The sequence below is a fragment of the Archocentrus centrarchus genome, chromosome 14 (assembly GCF_007364275.1).
Source record: "Archocentrus centrarchus isolate MPI-CPG fArcCen1 chromosome 14, fArcCen1, whole genome shotgun sequence".
In the NCBI taxonomy this organism is placed as follows: Eukaryota; Metazoa; Chordata; class Actinopteri; order Cichliformes; family Cichlidae; genus Archocentrus; species Archocentrus centrarchus.
This window is the reverse complement of record NC_044359.1, coordinates 31,048,084-31,067,342: the sequence shown is the minus strand read 5'-3', so window position 1 is coordinate 31,067,342 and position 19,259 is coordinate 31,048,084. Positions and strand designations below refer to the sequence as shown.

The 19,259-nt window shown below is 41.8% G+C and overlaps 1 protein-coding gene across 1 annotated transcript; it reads right to left on the bottom strand.

Annotated features, from left to right (window-relative positions):
• Positions 1 to 2,998: 2,998 nt before the first annotated feature.
• On the bottom strand, positions 2,999 to 15,351 carry LOC115792192 (LIM domain kinase 1-like). The gene is made up of 16 exons (XM_030746631.1): positions 15,052 to 15,351; positions 14,905 to 14,976; positions 12,777 to 12,915; positions 12,015 to 12,124; positions 10,871 to 11,044; positions 10,660 to 10,765; positions 10,284 to 10,558; positions 10,022 to 10,211; positions 9,808 to 9,894; positions 9,593 to 9,724; positions 9,446 to 9,505; positions 9,274 to 9,339; positions 7,482 to 7,668; positions 7,023 to 7,078; positions 6,763 to 6,920; positions 2,999 to 4,081 (listed from the first exon to the last, which is right to left on the bottom strand). The coding sequence occupies exons 1-16, from the start codon at positions 15,090 to 15,092 to the stop codon at positions 3,622 to 3,624; spliced, it is 2,313 nt and encodes a 770-aa protein (XP_030602491.1). The 5' UTR covers positions 15,093 to 15,351; the 3' UTR covers positions 2,999 to 3,621.
• Between the last annotated feature and the right edge of the window lie 3,908 nt (positions 15,352 to 19,259).

Here is a 19,259-nt window from a genome sequence, read left to right as displayed (position 1 = left end):
ATTGGGTCTCGTTCGATCACAGAATGATGTGATGTAATTTAATGATATTGTTGCCATTTTTGTGTGTCTTTCCAGTAAAAATTATTACGAAAACATCATTTTAACAAATATCTTCCTCATAGTCTTGCTTTGTTTTTTTATTAGACTCCATTTGGCACACCTAATGTTCACCTAAACCTTGGTTGTTAGGTCATGGCATCCATGACTAATGACTAGAAGGGCACTCACTGGACTGCATACCCACCACAAATTTTCTAATAATTTAACTTTTAGCACCCCACCTGGCACCCCTTCTTTGTGCTCTGTCTTGAAAATCACTAATGAAGGAATACAGATAAAAGAAAGAAAAGTTGGATTTATCCACTTTGCGTATTGTGTTAGAAATAATAATCTACACATACTGTCTTTGAAATGCTGTACTTAGTGTCAGTATTATGGATTTTGAACCTTCTCCTTCCCTCCACAGAACCTGCTGAATCAGTGGCCTGCAAACGGCAGTCCTCACAGCAGCCGCTGTTCCTCCTGCTGCTCCTTCAGACCCAGTAAGCTCCTGTTCTCACACTGTGCTCTTCCACATATTACTGACCTCTGTGAGCCTCAGCACAGACATTCAGGCACATTATGATTATTCACCTGCATATTGTTTTCATCTCACAGCTGTCGCATGTTCAGTTTCAGCGTTTATGTCTAAAAGAGGGTAAATTCTGCCACCTGGTGGATAAATGACACTATTGCAGCTTGTGTGATAACCTGTTCTGTGGTTTGTGTGTTTCCAGTGTAACAACGTGCTCAGGATTCCTGACAGCATGGTTCAGCACCTGCGGGACTGGATCATGATTTGCAGCATCTGTCATTTATCTGCAGATGCCTGCATGAATTATTGTAATCAGCCTCCTTTAATCGAGCTTTGATTCAGCTTCACAGCTTTACTTGTGTTTTTAAAATACTTTCCTCACAGTTGTACACAGTGGTAACTTGTGCTCTTACTCTGTGTTTTACTCCTGTAGAAAGAGGAAGCATCATCAGCAGGATGAGGACCGGCCGTACATCAAGAAGCCGCCAAATGCCTTCATGCTCTTTCTGAAGGAGCAGAGGCCAAAGGTGAAGTCTGAATTCAATATAAATGGGAGTGCAGCTGTGAATGTGGTCGTGGGATACAGGGTAAATGTGTAACTCTGCATAGATTTATGCATCTGTTAATGTTTTATACTCATGTTTGTGCATGTGTACCAGCTGTCCTGTAGTTATGTGTAGGAGCAGTGTGGATGCTGACAGTGTGTTCTTCTGTCCACAGTGGTTAGTACACTGTGGACAAAACACTGTGAATTTGACCACCATGACAAAACAACTGATGTACAGAACCTCCTCATATCCTGAAGAACTGACCTCGCTGTGACTCTCAAATGTCAATTTATTCATTATTTCCATTAAATGTTGCTCACTGCAGGTTTAAGAATCAACATCTTCTCTTGAAGGTATTTTTTATTTTTTTAAAAGTCTCTGAAGACTCACTGCATTTTTGTTTGTGTTGCAGCGTCTGCATCTAAACCCGTAGAGGAAGCTCAAGAGGCCAAGTGTCAGTGTCCCTGTGTGAATCAGGTCCTCCCTACTTCTCATGCAGGCTCCTCTGCATCCACATCATTGGCTTCCTACGCTGGACCAGTTCAAGCCCAGACAGAGGCAACCTTCTTTGGAAACACTGGAGAAGATCTGCTATCACTGCTGGAGCACCTCGATCCCCTCCTTCCTGCTGACAGCCTCAGGAGCCTGTCTGTCCTTATTCACATCCCTGCACTGGTCCTCAAGGGTATCAGATCAGCCCTGATTCCCCTTCATTGTAACTGCTTTTACCTTTTATCTTTTATTTTAACTGTTTTAACTTCCAGTCCCCACCTCCCTGAGCCTGGTTCTGCCAGAGGTTTCTTCCTGTTTAAAATGACCTGCTAAATTTCAAACCCAGGTTCAGAGCGGGGAAGAAAGGTGACTTTGAACGGGGCGTGGTTGTTGGTTCCCACACCAACCATCCCTGGGGTTTACAGAGAATGGTCTGAAAAAGAGAAAATATCCAGTGAACTGCAGTTCTGTGAGAGAAAATGTGTTGTTGATGGCAGAGATCAGAGGAGAATGGCCAAGCTGCTTTGAGCCAATCAGAAGGCAACAGTAACTCAAATAACCACTTGTTATAACCAAAGTACAACACGTTGAACCTCCTGTCAACTAAGAACAGGAAACTGAGGCTACAAAGTGCAGAGGCTCAGAAGATTGGACAACAGAAGACAGAAAAAAATGTTGCCTTGATTTCTGATGCAACATTTGGATGCTAGGGTCAGAATTTGGTGTAAACAACATGAAAGCGTGGATCCATCCATCCTTGTATCAACGGTTCAGGCTGCTACTGAAGGTATGATGGTGTGTGGAATATTTTTTTGGCAAACTTGAGCACCAAATGAGCACCATTTAAATGTCACAGCCTACCTGAGTACTCTTGCTGACCATGTCCATCCCTTTAGGGTTGGTTTATATTTTTAACCTACAATATAAAGCAACTTAAGGTGACTGTGAATTGGCATTATATTAATAAAACTGAAATTGAATTATTACCACGGTGTACCCATCTTCTGATGGGAGGATAACACACCACTTCACAAAGTGGCAAAGGGGGGTCCAAACAGGTATTAGCAAGGTGTACCTAATAAAGTGAGTGTATACAGTACATCACAATACCAAAAAAAAAACATTTTATCTATCTATCTATCTATCTCTGTGTGTGTGTGTGTGTGTGTGTGTGTGTGTGTGCGTGTGTGTGTGTGTGTGTGTGATCTTTTAAGAAGAACAAGGCCAAAAATGTTGGCTATTTTTCTGTCTTCAGTAATGAAGGGCAGCATTTGAAATGAAGGAATAAAATGGAATGATGGATTTTTTTTTTTTTGGGTAAATAAATCTTTGCTACATAGTAATTTAAATAGTAATAGAAATAGTTTTAATGTTCACAGCTCAGGAGTCTGGGTGTGATTTGACACTTTGTCTGCAGTCAATACATAAAGCATTCTGATAAATAATGCAGTACAGCTTAAAGTATAAAGTGACATGTGTTCCATAGCTTCTGAGCAAAAGTGAAACTAGAGCCCACATGACAAACAAACCAGATTTAGCTTATGTTGGTGGGTAAAGACAAACTGCAGCACACAAAAACCAGAGTACATTTGAGGTAATTTAGAAACAGGTTTGTCTTTACTTTATCCACTGACACTTTCTTTTTTAATGCACTTTTCAATTAACACATGCTAAAAAAATAAAAAATACTAGCCAGTGTAAAGAGTTGAATTAAATGTAGGAGTATCAGCTGGGCTCTAGCTCTAACCACATAAATAGGTGAGTTTTTCTCTGGTTCACAGTGCAGAATGAGGCCAGTGTAATTTGCTAGGCCGTTATTAAGCTACACACATACACACACACACATACATACACACGTACGTACATACATACGGGTTAACACACATGATCCTGCATTTATCCATCCCTCTCATAAATGCTTAATGACTAATTTACTTTGAAAAGGCACAAATATCTTTACAAACTTTAACACTGGGCTTTGTAGATGTTTCCTGTCTTGATCATCAATCAGAGAAATGAGCCATCCTCTGTAGATGTGTCCCACAATGCTTTGTATATCCTTCTGGACCCATTTGACTGATCTGGTACTGGTTGTGAGTGCTCACGCTGGGCTCCTGGTTGTTCTGCAGGGTTATTGTGTTCATAGGTTTCACAGCCATTATTGCATAAGTCTGCGCTTATCGACTTGCAGCACGACTGGTTTGTGCTCTGTGACCCAGTCCTCACATTAAGGTCAGCTTGAGCGTTTTGCTCGTGGTTTGTGTGGCTGCCAAGTTTGCCATTTTGGTCTTTGTGCTCAGTAAATTCATCCGGTTTTGTGTGACTCTTTGTGTTTTCTGAACATTTGTGGTCATTATTCTGCCAGAAAGTTTTGCAGAGCTGCTCTAACTCAGAGAGCAGAGGCAGACCGATGTCCAGGTGCATCAGCAGGTTCTCCAGCCACTCCTCCAGCTTTGAAAAGGAAGGACTGAAAGGCAAAGAGTTGCAGTGATGATAAGTTTTAGGATGCTCTGCTGCATGTATAGTTATGGTCAGAAGTTTACATGCACTCAGTATGGGCATAATTGTCATGGTAATTTGGGGCTTTTAATGATTTCTTTGAGCTGTTCTTTTTCCAAAGTGGAATAGTTGTACAGTGCACATCTTTAATGACTTTAAAAAGTTTGAATTTATTTAGGATTTTCTCTAATCCACAGAGGGTCAAAAGTATACATACAGGCTCAAATATATACATAAATAAATGCTAATATTTGGATAAATAGTAAGCTGAACCTCAATCAGATGCTTTTGGTAGCCATCAACAAGCTTCTGGCATAAATCTGACTGGATATTTGTTTCTGGATATCAGTATTTTTGGTCTGGAAGAGTTTTTAATTATTTATGATTTTCTTTGTTCTTAGATTTTTGTGCTTTTTATTTTTGAGATTATGTGGCATAATCCAACCCCCCCCCCCCCCCCCCCCCCCAAAAAAAAAACCCTGTGGGTTTCTTGATAGGTTATTTTGGTCCTTGAGTTCTGCCTCCTATTTTTGGTGTTTAATTACGTCCTGTTTTATCTTGCTGATCTCATATCTTGTGTTCACTGTGTTCAGTTTTGCATCCCCATGTCTCTTTAGTTAGTGTTCACCCATGTCTTGTTTTCCACAACTATGTCCCCTCTCCCTAATTACCTCGTGTATATTTAAGCTCTCAGTTTTCCTCAGTACTTTGTCACATCACGTTGTGTGCTCCCTGGTTCTGTGGTTTTCCGTTGGTCTCAGAGGTTTTTGCACTTCTGGCTCCAGCCTAGCCTTTTTTGCATTTTGTAGTTTTTCTCTGAGTTCCAACAATAAAGCTGACCTTAAGTTTATTCTCTGTTCTGTCCTGCATTCTGCTGCACAGTGACATACAACACAGAATTGGTAGATTTTATTTACATTGGCTGGTTTCCTGGCACAGACCCAGCTTTTAGGAGTAGTTCAAAAAATTTTCAATAGGGATGAGGTCAGGGCTTTGTGAAGACCATCCCAGAAGCTTAATGTTAGCCTGCTTTATTCATTCCAAAACCAGTTCTGATGTTTGGGATCATTGTCCTGTTGGAAAACCTAGCTGTGTCCAAGTCTCAACCATCTAGCTGTTGATTTGAGTTGAAGCTGAAGAAGTTGGAGAAGTCCTTCTTCATTATTCCATTCTCTTCGCGCAGTATACCAGTAACCCTGGCAGCAAAACAGCCCTAGAGCATGATGCTACCATCACCATGCTTAACAGCTGGTTCAGTGTTCTCAGGTTCGAAAGCCTCACCTTTAGTCCTCCATACATACCTCTTGTCATTGAGGCCAAATAGCTCAATTTTTGACTCATCTGAGCATAGAAACATTTCTCCAGAAGGTGTTTGGTTTGTCCATGTGGGCAGCTGTATACTTTTTCTTGGTCAGCACCCTCTCAGTCCATGGCAATCTAAAACTTGCTTCATTGTGGACAGTAATGCTGGTGTCCCAGCAGTTTCCACTTCATGACAGGCATCCTAACCAGTTTCCTCTCATCTGAGGGTGACAGCTTGGATCTTTTTCCAAACCTTGGCAAAGTGGTGACACAGCAGGATGACTTGTACTTAAAATTGTTTGAAGCGATGATCTTGGAATGTGCAGTTGTTTAGAAATGACTCCAAGAGACCTTCCCAACTTGTGTGAATCTACAGTTCTCCTTAGATTTTCACTGAGTTCCTTGAACTTTCCCGTTGTTGTGAGTATTGGTCAAACCAATGAGTGCTGTCAAATAAATCGTTTGTATGCTGGCAAAGAGAAACTGCCAGTTGCAGTTAGTCATGATCACTAATGAGAAGTTAATAGGCCCTGGCCTTATCAAGTTAAAAGAGATTATAGAACCACTTATTAAAAGATTTAAGTGAATGCATGTATATATTTGAGACTGTATGTGTATTTTTCAACAGGTGTGGATCAGAAGAAATGCAAAATTTTTTATTTTGCATTTTTGGCCACAGCGGCTTTTATTGGCAGTGGAGAGAGACAGGAAATGGGGGAAAGATGCAGGGGAAGACACGCGGGCTGGGACCCGTGCCGCCCGCACTGCAACGTGGCATATGTATGTGGTCGCTGGCTTCACCACTAAGCCACCCGGGTGCCCCCAATTCTTGTTTTTTTTAAAGTCATTATAAATGTATGCTGTACAATCATTCCATCCTGGAAACCATCATTAAAAATCATTAAAAGCTCAACATTACCATGGCATTCAGTGAATGTAAACTTCTGACCACAACAGTAAGCCACTGGTAAACTATTCAGCACGTCAGCAGTTAGTTGACAACAGCGACTTGGTACAGTAGTCGCTGTTTGGGCAGCAAATAGATATTTGGAAAAATAGTAATTCATTTCTGCATGTATTGGTAAAAACGAACAAAATACAGCTACAACACTTTGACATTATCAGGTGAAGTCGATGACATTGGAGTGAAAAAGAATGGACACTTATCCCAAATTATAGAAACATACCAAAACTCTAAGGATCTGCCTGTTGGCTTATAGTTGTTCTGTTACCAAAATGAATAATTTAACCATGTTTAGAGACAAAATGTAAACTATAAATACTTGGACTACATCTAAGTGACCATTATTATTATAATATACATTTACTGTTGTGGTGCAGTCTTACCGTTGATCAGCATCCATGTCACAGCAGAGGACAGCCAGCGGCATGAAGGCGGAGGGGCACTGTGGAGGGTGATACTCCTGCAGGAAACTCGTCACGTTTAGCCCAAAGTCATTTCTTCTTGGAAGGTAGTCAGGATCAGCATTCACCCTCCCTATTATCTTAAGACAAGCAGAGACAAAGAGATACTCAACCTTAAAAATTCTTCGAAATTAAGTGTTTGACATTTTTAGAAATATTTTTAGCTACCCAGATTTTCTTACCTCACATATCATGATACCAAAGGAAAAAATGTCCACCCGCTCGTCATAGGTTTTTCCTGGGAGGATAATGTGAAGAACATTTTTATTTAGACTGTCCTGGATGTTCAGAGGTCCTGCATTCAGTTTGTGGTTATTAGATCTGCTTCTTGACCTAAAAATAACATCAGGTCTCCTACGAAGTTTCCACCCAATCTGCATATTTTACCACTGTGCAGGAGTTATAGTACCAAGAGGCAACTTTGGGTCAGTATTTAAATGTCTTCACTTAAAGTATTTAGCTGCATACCTGTGTCAAACCTGAACTGATTCATCTTAAAGATAGCAGCATAAAAAGGATTTACTTTCAAGCTACACTGTGAAAGGTGTTAAAGTTTAGGTGCCTGATTCTGCAGGGTTCTTGATTCAGAAACTTTGCTACCACCTCGCTATAAGTAGTAGCATCTTAGTTTGTGCCCTCACCGTGGATCATCTCAGGTGCCATCCAGTAGGGATTTCCTACCACAGTATACCGCTTCCTGCGGTCATGCTTGCGGAGCTCTGACAGTGTCCCCTTTGCAGGTTGCTCAAGTGAAGATGTTCTGCTCTGATTTCTCTCCTCCATCACCAACCTGGCTAGTCCAAAATCTGCCACCACCACAGACTGATTCTACACAACCCAAGAGAGGCAAAGAAATAACACTGAGCTGTGCAGTCTTTATTTAGTTGCACTGAATGTATTTTGTTTCTGTGTTTATTTGAAAGTGGTATGTGCAGGATTTGTATTTTAGCAAAGTCAAAATGCAATAAAACCGTATGCTTGAAATCAGTTATGCATACAGCAAGGAAACACTAACATTATATTTAAATGGTGCAGAGTGAAAGAGTGGATTCCACTAGGAGATGGTCTTGTTTGTGAAAGCTTACACATTTTGGATCCTTGGAAGGATCTGCTTTCAGAAATATTAAGAAACAAAGGTTTTATTGAGGCTGAATGTTTAAGAAGTAAAAATCATTAAGATTCAAAGAACTGTAGCTCTTTGTGTGGCTTTGGCGGAGAAATAGCTAAAAAATGACTGACTTGGAACAAATCTCGGAATTAGAGTACAGTAACAGTACAACTTTTGAAATGGAGATACACTATACTGCCAAAAGTATTCCCTTATCTACCTTCACACACATATGAATTTGAATGACATCCCATTCTTAATCCATAGGGTTTAATATGATGTTGGCCCACCCTTTGCAGCTAAAACAGCTTCAATTTTTCTGGGAAGGTTTTCCACAAGGTTTAGGAGTGTTTATGGGAATTTCTGACCATTCTTCCAGAAGCATGGTCAGACACAAATGGATGGGAAGGCCTGGCTCACAGTCTCTGCTCTAATTCATCCCAAAGGTGTTCTATCGGGTAGAGGTCAGGACTCCACAGGCCAGTCAAGTTCTTCCACACCAAACTCCATGTCTTGCAGAACCATCCATGACTTTAGGGCCATGCTTTGTGCACTGGTGTGCAGTCATGTTGGAACAGGAGGGGGCCATCCCCAAACTGTTCCCACAAAGTTGGGAGCATCGAATTGTCCAAAATATCTTTGTATGCTGAAGCATTAAGAGTTCCTTTCACTGGAGCTAAGGGGCCGAGCCCAACTCCTGAAAAACAACCCCACACCATAACCCCCCTCCACCAAACTTTACACTTGGTGCAATGCAGTCAGGCAAGTACCGTTCTCCGTTCTCCTCCAACCTCCAACTCATCTCCACTGCTCTAGAGTCCAGTGGCGGTGTCCTTTACACCACTGCACTTGGTGATGTAAGGCTTGGATGAAGCTGCTTAGTCATGGAAACCCATTCCATGAAGCTCTCTACGCACTGTTCTTAAAGAAATCTGAAGGTCACATGAAGTTTGGAGGTCTGTAACAATAGACTCTGCAGAAAGTTGGTGACCTCTGTGCACTTCTTCTGAATACATTCAAAGCCATCCAAAACCTGTCCCCTCCCTATCTATCCGATCTTCTCATTGCCTCATCCTTCTGCTTCCTTCTCTTCTTCTGCCTCATGCCCACCTCAGCACCATGGGGAACAGATGTGGAACTCTCTCCCACCTGACATCTGTAATATTGACTCTCTCCCTGTCTTCAAAGCACAACTCAAAACTCAGTGTAACACCTGAATTCAATGATTTGAATGGGTGAATGAATACCTTTGGCAATATAGTGTATAATGCAAGATATTGTCATTTTTAAACATACTCCATGCATGTGATAAAAACACTGCTTACCTCTCTGACCAGGCAGTTATAAGAGTTTAGATCTCGGTGGATAACATTCATGGAGTGTAGATAAGCCTTTACCAGAGAGATATTAAATATAAGGCAAAGTTTTTACAAGAATAATGTAATAATTTTTCAATACAACTATTTTATTTTTGGAGTATTGACTAGAAAGACTCACCATTCCAGCTGCAATGTCTTTGGCATAACTGACTCTAATTTTCCAGGGAAAATCATTGTCCTGCAATAAAAAGATTATGACTGCCATGCTGTGTTTGTGTATTCTGATGGTTCTCATGAAGAAATAGAAATTCTTAGTTTAACTCACCATTTTTGTGATTGTCTCTCGGAGAGTTCCTCCCTGGATGTATTCAGATACGAAATGTATTCGCTTGTCTTTATAAAACAGCCCAATGAACTTGAGAACATTGGGATGGTCCAGACAGCGCATCACCTTCACCTGTACAGATTGAGTGGGAAGCTGGTTAAACACCTCATGTTATCTTCAAACATGTCGCATTTCCTGTGCTGGTGACCGCTTACCTCCTTTAAAAAAGTCTTCTGTGTCTCTTCGTCGAAGCGTATCAACTCTTTCATCACCATTACCTCCCCGGTCTCCTGATGCGTTACCTTGAGAGCAACAGGTTTTTACAGTGCTGCTGATTAAAATCAGTTTTACAACTAAAAAGGAGTGACAGCTAAGCATACAGTCGTTTACCGTGTTTTTGGAAACAAAATGATGGAAAAAGCAAGGTACCTTGACAGCCTGTCCAAAGCAGCCCTTGCCCAGCACTTCTCCGTGGATGAGGTCTGAAGGTCTGAAGATGCGGTGTGTCCGGTCTCCTGGATCTACTCGGAGAGACTCAGAGCGAACCATTTCTTTCTTTTGAGATATAAGTGACAGTGTTCCAGGGGGCAGGGGGCACTTATCTATACTACAGCTGCGCCTGAAAAAGAAACAAAGACTTAGAAAGGGTAGAGTAAGAGTAAGTCAAGGTAAACTGATATCCATTACTTACAAAATGTTTCTGGATCGGATTCCCATGGTCCCTTGGTGCTGAGATGGTGAGAGGCTTATCCTGATTTCATTTTGTTCATTTTGCTCATCTGGTTCTTCCTGGGGACTTGGCTCTTCCTCAAGACTTGGGAGTTTCTGGGTTGAAGCTAGTTTTTTGCGGACAGAGGGATCGGGACAGGTGATGTTATCTGGAGGACTGTCTGAGTGAGGTGCCTGTGGATTGTGCTCAGTGGTCAGCTGCAGTGGTCTGGTTGTGTCCTGGATTACACGTTTTATCTAGAGGAACGGATATTTCAGTGAACATTATGGTCATGGTATTTTTTTGTTTGTTTAAATACTTAGGCTATTACTGAAGCAGTGGGTAGTTTGAGGCCTACCTCCTCTGGAGAAATATTCTGCACTGGGATACCGTTAACCTCCAGTACTCGATCACCAATGTGGACAGTGGACAGCAGGTCGGGGCTGAGGACAGATGAGTCTAACCTGAGCAGAACGGCAATGATTGAATGGGAGGTGGAAAGTGGGGTAAGACATGAAGAAAGGTCAGATTTTACTCCTGTTCATGGCTAAATTCAGAGCCTCACTCACTCCGTCACGGTGACAAGAGGACTTTTGTCTTGGCTGAAATCAGTGGCTACACTCAGGCCTCGCTGGCCGACTGCATGTGGAGGGAAAGACACCAGTGCCACCATGTGTGGACTCTTGGTGACTGGAGAAGCTGGCTCCACGTCTGATACAGCACCCTGACAGTAACAGTGGCCACTGTAGAGACAAATCAAAAGACAGTGTACATCAGAATACAGCCATTTGAAAAAGAGAGTTTTCACAAGACTCCAAGTAGTTCTGTGAAAAACAAAGTACACCCTTAGTGCTTCCAAAGGAATTAAGAGGGTAAGTGGCAGCCACGTGCTGCTAATCAAATGCACTTGATTATTGATCATCAACAAACGAGAGCACCTCTATAAAAGCAGAAGTTTGCTGGTTTTGATCATTCAGTTATGTGTTAAAACAATGTCACAATCTTCCCAGCAAATTCATCCCAAGGACAGACTGAGCAATTAGAGAAACTGCAAAAAAAAAAACCCAAAAAAACATGAACTACCTCTCAGATGTTACAAGACTCAGTTAGCATTTAAATGTTAAAGTTCACGACAGCATAATTAGAAAGAGACTGAAAAAGTGTGGCTTGTATGGAAGGGTTGACAAGAACATGAAAGTATTTCAAAGGTTTGCAAAGTCGCATTTGAGCAAAACACAAGTCTTGTGGTTCAATGTCCTCTGGACAGATGGAGATGTTTGGCCATAGTGCATGTTTGGTGAAAACCAAACACACATATCACCACTATCACCTCAAAACCAACTATCAAGCTCTGTGGTGGAGGGGTGATGATTTGGCCTTGTTTTGCAGCCACAGGGCCTTGCCACCTTGCAGTCACTGAGCCGACCACGAATGAAAGCTTGGCCAAAACTGGGTCATGCAACAGGACAAAGATCCCAAAATTCCTCCATGACAATGTCATAAAGTCATACAGAAAATAGTTACTTCAGGTTAGTCCCGCAAAAAGCGGTTCCACAAGCTACTGAATCATAGGGTGAACTTAGGCTTTCGCAGGATTGCTTAGAGCCCTGTAGAGAACTGTAAACCTGTTGAAAAAGAGTTTCTATTCCACTCATTCATCTTCAGCTTACAGATTTAGTAACACAGAAGACTTTCTTTCAGATTCTTACTTACCAGTAGAGTTTGGAGCGTTCGATGAGCGTGTAGGTGTCTCCATCTCCAATGACCATATCACAACTCATGCAAGTAAAGCATTCAGGGTGGAACTTTTGCTCTCCAGCAACCTGTTTATGCAGGGCAGCAGTGTGTCAAAACACAATACAGCGTTTTACCAGAGCATATTTATTTGGGTCAGTCTGAACTATGAAACACTAGAGGTCTTTCTGTTTATTCTTGCACAAAGGATATTTTCAGAGGATATCCTCTAGTTTGAGAGTCAAAAGGGGGAAAAAAAATGCTTTCATATCAGGAGGAAACCAAGAGTCAGGAAGGCTTTGAATTTATGAATAATTGGTGGAGCATGCTGAGATTTTGCATTTTCATATTCTGCTTGTGAATATTATATAATGCTCATTCACTCGCTTGTTAGCTTGAACATCTGTTAGTTTTCAATGATCAATAAATGGGATATTTTTAAACTAGCCCAATCAATTTGTTGCTGAATAATTTTGGAGCGAGCAGAGGAGAGGGCAGCTAGTAAGGCATTCATCTTATGTAGCCCAGAAGTGAATGCATGTGAACGTTTGCAGCTAAGATTTAAAAAAAAAAAAAAAAAAAGTTTGGTGAGAAACTCTTACAGAAAATGATTTCTATGTCAGAGTGATAGTATCATTAAAATGATGAAAAACAATGAATTTGTGTTTTACAAACTGAGCACAAAAGGGTTAGCTTTTTTTTTTTTTCCCTCCTTCATATTTTGAGTGATTTTGATGTTACCATGATGAGTCCTGTTGCGATGGTCTCCTTGCAGCCGTGGCAGTGTCCTCCATATCGGGACCAATAGTGCTTCTTACAATATAGCTGTCCATCTCTTTCATAGTACCAGTGAGACAGGATGCAACCACATTCACAACACCTGCAGAGACCGAGGAAAAAGGGAGAGTATGGTGTGACAGAATGGGAAAGCAGAACAAAGACATGAGTACAAATGCAGATTTAGATATGCTAACAAAGAAAGAAAGAAACATGAGCCTAATCACAAGCCTGTGTGAGGATTTCAAGACATGAGACTGGAAATCCTCATAGAGTATTAGATTTCAGTGTATTGCCTTCTGCTTAGGCCTTTTTAAACATGCAGTTCAGCACTAGTCCACTCATACTCTACTCGTTTCTTCTCTCCTGTTTGTTGACTCTAGTCACAAAATCGAGGCTGCGGCATCAAGTTGCTGCACACACCCAAAGAAAGTACAGTTATCTTTACCACATGGTATTGTATTGAAAGAATTCATTATGCTGATGTCACCGTGACATTCAGCCTGGGGTTAATGCTGTTTTTTTTTTTTAAATATACAAGAGGACTACACATGCAGGGCGACTGGTAAGTCACATGTTGTCACTAAAACACTGCAACTTAGTGTTGGTTCTCCACAGAGACACCCACTCAAGATTGCACAACACAGCTAAAGAAAGCCTCCTAAAAAAACCCCAAAACACATGCATTACTTTGATGCAGAGCAGCGTGTTCAGTTTCAGGCCTTTAAAAGTCTACAGTGAGACTCTCATTGGCACTCTAGCTAAAACAGAATTATACTACTACTAGTACTACTCTGTACAATAAAGGTCCTACTTCCTTATCTCTCCAACACTGCAGCCAGAGTGGGAGGTGACTTCCTGGGCTGAGGACTGGTCCATGTTTCCTCTCCCCAAACCTCGGCTTTAAATGCTTGGCTGTTCTTACGAAAGGCATTAAAAGGTCACTTGATGTTACTCAACAGTGGTGCAATTATTATTTAGTTTTTTATTTTCTTGATTACATGATAAAAGAGGCCCTCTTATCTTCAGGCGGTGTTAAATGTTGCAACAGCTTAAAGCGGCGGTTGATTTGGTCGTTGTTGTGGGTTTTTGATTTTGTCACAGAAAACTATACGCAGTTCTTCCCTTTTTGTCTTTTTTACACCAAAGGAACTGTTTTTGTTGTTGCAGACAGTGTAACACATTGTTATTTTTGTGTGGTATCTTTTCCTGACAGCAGTATAGGAAGTCAGCAAAGAGACTGAGAACTTAGACCTGCTTCTCCTTCACCGCTGAGGAAATTATTAAGCAATAAAGCCATCAGGCAGCTGCAGGTTTATTTTCAACCTCCCGTCTTTGTTACTGTGCTGCAGGCGACGGATGTGGAACCTTCCAGCTTCACATCTGTGATTCCGCTAAAGCATCTGGTTGCAAGAAAATGTGGAATCAGTTCAGCTGTGCACCCCCCCCACCCCTCCACATTTCTCTTTCTCCACCTGAAAGCTTTCCTGTCTTCTGACTCCTGAACTCTTATTTCACCATTCATAAACCTCCTCTTTGTTCTTTGGTCTCTAAAGATGTTATGATGTCAGAACCTAACCTCGGTCAAATGTTAAAGATCTAATGACGTGTTCTCCTGCCACAGTTTCCTCCGTGTTTTGTGTGCCAGACTTCCTTTAAAAAAAAAAAAACTGCTGTTATCTATTTATTTTTTTAATCTAATTGTTTCATGCTGGATGTTTCAGATGTTTTATGTTAGATGCAAGAATTTGTATGTTAATTCTCATGTTTTGGCCTGAGGAACAATAGTTCCTGACTGAGTAAACAAATGATAATTGCATTGGCTGAATGATTTGCGAGCTGTTTTTTGTTTTTTTAAAGTCTCACAATCTGTTTTTGTGAACATAAGAGCAAAAAAAAAAAAAAAAGAAAGAAAGAAGAAGACCTCAAGTATTATTTGGCTGTGGCAGACTTCTGTTTGAGGAAGTATGCATGCAAATGTTGCGCTAAAGTTTCTTTATATTCTTCTCTTCCTCTCGCTCACTCTTTCATGTTTCCTCTCCTTTCTCTCACTCTCACACGCCTCTCGCCGAATAAAGATCTTGGTTCTTACCTTCCTTTCGTTCCTCGCCGAAACCTCTGGTCCCGTCGTGACATTCTGCTTTGTCCATTAACCGACAGACAGCTGTCAAACACAATCCACCCAGTTGTGAAAGGAGCTTCTCAGCTGCATGTGTTTGTGAGCGTATCATACACCTACTCTGCTGTGACTGGTGGCAGGCGTTGTCTTTCTCTCTCCATGTGTTCAAAGGCTTCCTGTGTACACGAGTTCCCTTTCTAATGTGAAGAGTAGCTGTGTGAGAAAAAGAGTCTGACCCACTGACACCAGCTGCCCAGTTTCCCCCTGCTGGCTGCTGAGAAACAGACCTATCCCAGCAGAGATCCCCCCCCCCTCCTGTTAGGTCCAGTATGTAGACCTCTGCAAGATACAGTTACACTCCTCTGCAGAGTCCAACAAGTTTAGGAGAGTTAAACTTACATAATCTAAAATGTGAACCTAAATGAGTGCTTATGCAATAAGTGATCTGTGAATGTGTGTGTTTTGAAATAAGCCCTGTTCCCATCAGCGCAGGCATAATCTCTTTATGAATGCCCCAATTACTGCACTGTCCAGATCCTGCAGTAACGAACTCCATTCATCACACACAACAAACAAAAGGCAGAAATCAGTTAAAGCACAAGTAAGGGGAACAACTCAGATTAATACAAACAAAACCATTGATGGTGTTCAGTATCGACCTCATTGTGTCCATTAGTGAGAGCCTCTCAAGCCAAAGTCATGACCTAATGTACTCTAGAGTTCAAGTAGGGATATTTTTTGTTTCACAGTAGATTATCTGCAAATAGCCCTGTAACCTCAGACTAGCAGTGGTATACCATATCTGCACATACATGTTTTTATTGCCCAGTGCAGGCAAACCTGCAGACTGAAAGGCTGAAACAGGTGTATGGAGGAGACCCTTCTGTCATGAAACTGAAACTGTCAGACTTTCAGTTACTGTTTTTGTTTAATTTGCATCCTTGGCTCATTGCTGCGTATGTGTTTTTAGGACTTACTGAGTTAATTATTGCACCTCTGTTGCAAACTGCAAAATGAGCAAATTATCAGTAAAAGCTCCAACTTGGGTGAGCATTGCTGTGAAAGCCCTCATAATAAATAGATTATGTTTCCCAGGCTTCATTGTTGTAAGACTTCAGGTTACCTTTACAAAACTATCCCCAGTTATTCCCGTCTTTGTCCTTTTTACCACAAAGAAACTAGTGTTGTGTTAAATGTTGATTCTTTTGTCATATTTTGTGACAGAAAATGCGAATACTTACAAGAGCTGTGAGGAGGATCACTTTTCTAGCACTTTAGGAAATGCTGTTAGAATTTAAATTTTCTTCTCCTTCACTGCAAAGGAAATGAATTTAGAATGATTACGCAATCCTAGGGTGGCACGGTGCTGCAGTGGACAGTGGGTTTCTGGTTTCAATCTTCTGGTCAGCTGGGGCCTTCTTGTGCGGAGTTGGCACACTCTCCCCGTGTCTGCATGGGTTTTCTCCGGGTAGTCCGGCTTCCTCGTACAGTCCAAAGTCGTGCACGTTAGGCTAACTGATGATTCTAAATCGGCCGTGAATGTAAACGTGTGGTGGTTGGGTGTGATGTGGTTTCTATCTCAGCTGCAGAGGAGAGAGGTGGAGCTGAATGGTTCGGGGAACAGTGCCAGATGAGGTGAGTGACACCCCAGATAGCAAAAGGGTCCGGGGCGGATCCGTTCCGGAGTCACTGCTATTCTGGGACACCTGTTGCGCATGAGCTAATCACTGCTGTGAGACACTGATGCAGAGCCGGCCCAATCCTTGAAGGGGCCCTAAGCAAAATTTGATTTGGGGGCCCCACTCATACCACTTCATTGTCCCCTGAATTTAACCGTTATTAATGCTGAAAGGTTGAAGTTGAATGTTAATTTTTTGGGATGCATTCCTGTTTCAGTCTCAGCCCATTGAAAAACAATGTATTTCAATATGATACACATTGTAAAACTATGTCCATGACATAGTTGAATGCATTCCATATCCAATCTAGAGGGCTTAGACTTTTTAGCAAATATGTGATTTAGGGTGTTTGACCTGCTTTTGGACATGTTGGACATTCTCTTTTCATCCAAAAGATGGAGATTTTTGCATAACTGTGCAAATGCACCTAATTACAGACTAGTACATATGCCATAAATAATAATTATGCAGCATACAGAATTGCCGAGCATCAATAGAATAATATCAAACACAAGTGGTCAACAATTGGGCCCAGTACTGTAAATGTTATTACGCTGCTGCTATTCCACAAAATGGCATGGTGGCACAAGAGCACATTGTGGGGCATAAAAGTGAGGTCCACTAGTCTATCCATGCAACCTGACCACAGTGTGAAAACAATAAATCACTGTCACCACAGGAACAGTGATTGAACCAGGATAAACCACCACAGCTCACAAATGCAGTTATGTCTGAACATGCATGAATAATACCAAGATATGCAAAGCTAGCATGTCCCGTCCACTGAACCTTGTAACTACTGAGCAGCCCTGACATATAAGAGTCATGATTCGGCAGTGTGGCAGGCAGGATAAGGACCCAAACACAGGACTCAGGAGGCAAAGCATGAACTCAGAAATACACAACTTTATTGCTGGATGCACATCAGACACAAGGAAACTAGAAAGCTCACCTGGAGCTAATAGGTCAACAACTAGGAATACTCAGGGAAACTCTGAACCAGGAAACCTAAGTGAGACGATGTGACAAAGAACACGAGGACACAGACGATACACACACAAGGTGATCAGGGAGAGAAGACACACCAGGGAGCACAGCGGAACAAGACAAGGGGAGTAAAACTGAATATGATACAAAGTAAAACAGGAAGTAGACATGGAAACAAATACTGACTTGAGGACACAGGGAAGCAGACACACTGAGGGACTACAACACCTGCGCTAGAGCAGTGGTTCTCAAACCCAGGCCTCGTGGCCCAGTGTCCTGCAGGTTTTTGATGTGTCCCTGATCCAAAACACCTGAATCAAATGGCTCAATTACCTCCTCAGTATGCAGTCAAGTTCTCCAGAGTCCTGCTAATGACTTCTATATTTGACTCAGGTGTGTTGAAGCAGAGACACATCTAAAACCTGCACTGGGCCACGAGGCCTGGATTTGAGAACCACTGCACTAGAGGAACAAGATCATAATTAGACACAAGAGGAGGACTTAAATACAGAACAAGGAACAGAGACCAGGACTAAAATCCACTTAACAGGAGAACAAACCAGAAACAATGAAACACCAAACAGGACCGGGAACAGGGGAAGCCTGAGAACTGAAACAGGATTAAATAGAAAGTGAACAACAGCCAAGAACAGCACTCAGAAAACTAAGAAGCCTGTTAAGATCCAAGCAAAACGTATATTGACTAGAAACACACTGAGGACTTTGACACAGGATGACAGAGACACAGTGACATGAAAAATACCATACTTAGCCAGCTAGCGATAGCCGGTTACAAACTAAACGTGTTGTAATTGCTCATGGAAACATACCATTGTCTTTTTTCTTCCTCTAATCTTCTCCTTTCCCTCCTCTCTGCCTCAGAGGGACAGGTCCTTTCTGTCATATTTCTGTTTCTATCTTCATGCACAAACGACCGAAACTGACGGACCATCAGGTCACCTGGAGCACTGCCGATAGGCATGCTTGCCCAAACCTGAATTCACGCTGACACACGCAGTCAGTCAGCAAGTGGCCTATTCATTAAGTTAGTATCGTTACAATTAGGGCTGCACGATATATCGAAAAAATATCGTCATCGCGATATTGGCACGTGCGATAGGCATATCTAAAAAATGCGCGATAATTTCTAATTATTTAATGTATAAATCACGTCTTTCTTTATGTCCGCACTTTGACCAATCCCGCGCGACCTTAAATGTGAAGGTGCCGCGTCGCTATTGGCCAGAGCGAGCACATGCTCTCAGCGGCGCAGGGAGCACGTACACACACAGAAGGAAAACAAGCATGGCGGGAATTGAAGAGACGAGTCGAGACGAAAACAGAGAGCATTTGGGACGACTACGGTTTTTCCACACAGGACGAGTCACAGACACAAGTTCTTTGCAAGTCATGCCGAAAAATCGTGGCTATGTCAAGAGGAAACACGACAAACCTCCTTCAATACAACCACAAGGAACTTTACAACGTATATTTAACATCTAAAAACCCACAGCCTACTCCGGTAAAGTCAAGCAAACGAAAGGCAAGTTCACAAACTAACATAAATGATAGTTTCGCTTCTGCCGCTCCTTATGAGAAGGCAGAGCTCAGTGAAGTGGATTTTTATGCTAGCACTACTGACTTGTGGTCCAGTCGAACCAC

Excerpts from the sequence above, each read along its gene's own strand:
- LOC115792192 (XM_030746631.1), bottom strand. The coding sequence starts at position 15,092 with ATGGAGAGAGAAAGACAACGCCTGCCACCAGTCACAGCAGA. Across the intron at positions 14,977-15,051 it reads CTGCCACCAGTCACAGCAGA|CTGTCTGTCGGTTAATGGAC; the intron begins GTAGGTGTATGA and ends TGTGTTTGACAG. Across the intron at positions 7,079-7,481 it reads GGCACCTGAGATGATCCACG|GAAAAACCTATGACGAGCGG; the intron begins GTGAGGGCACAA and ends TTATCCTCCCAG.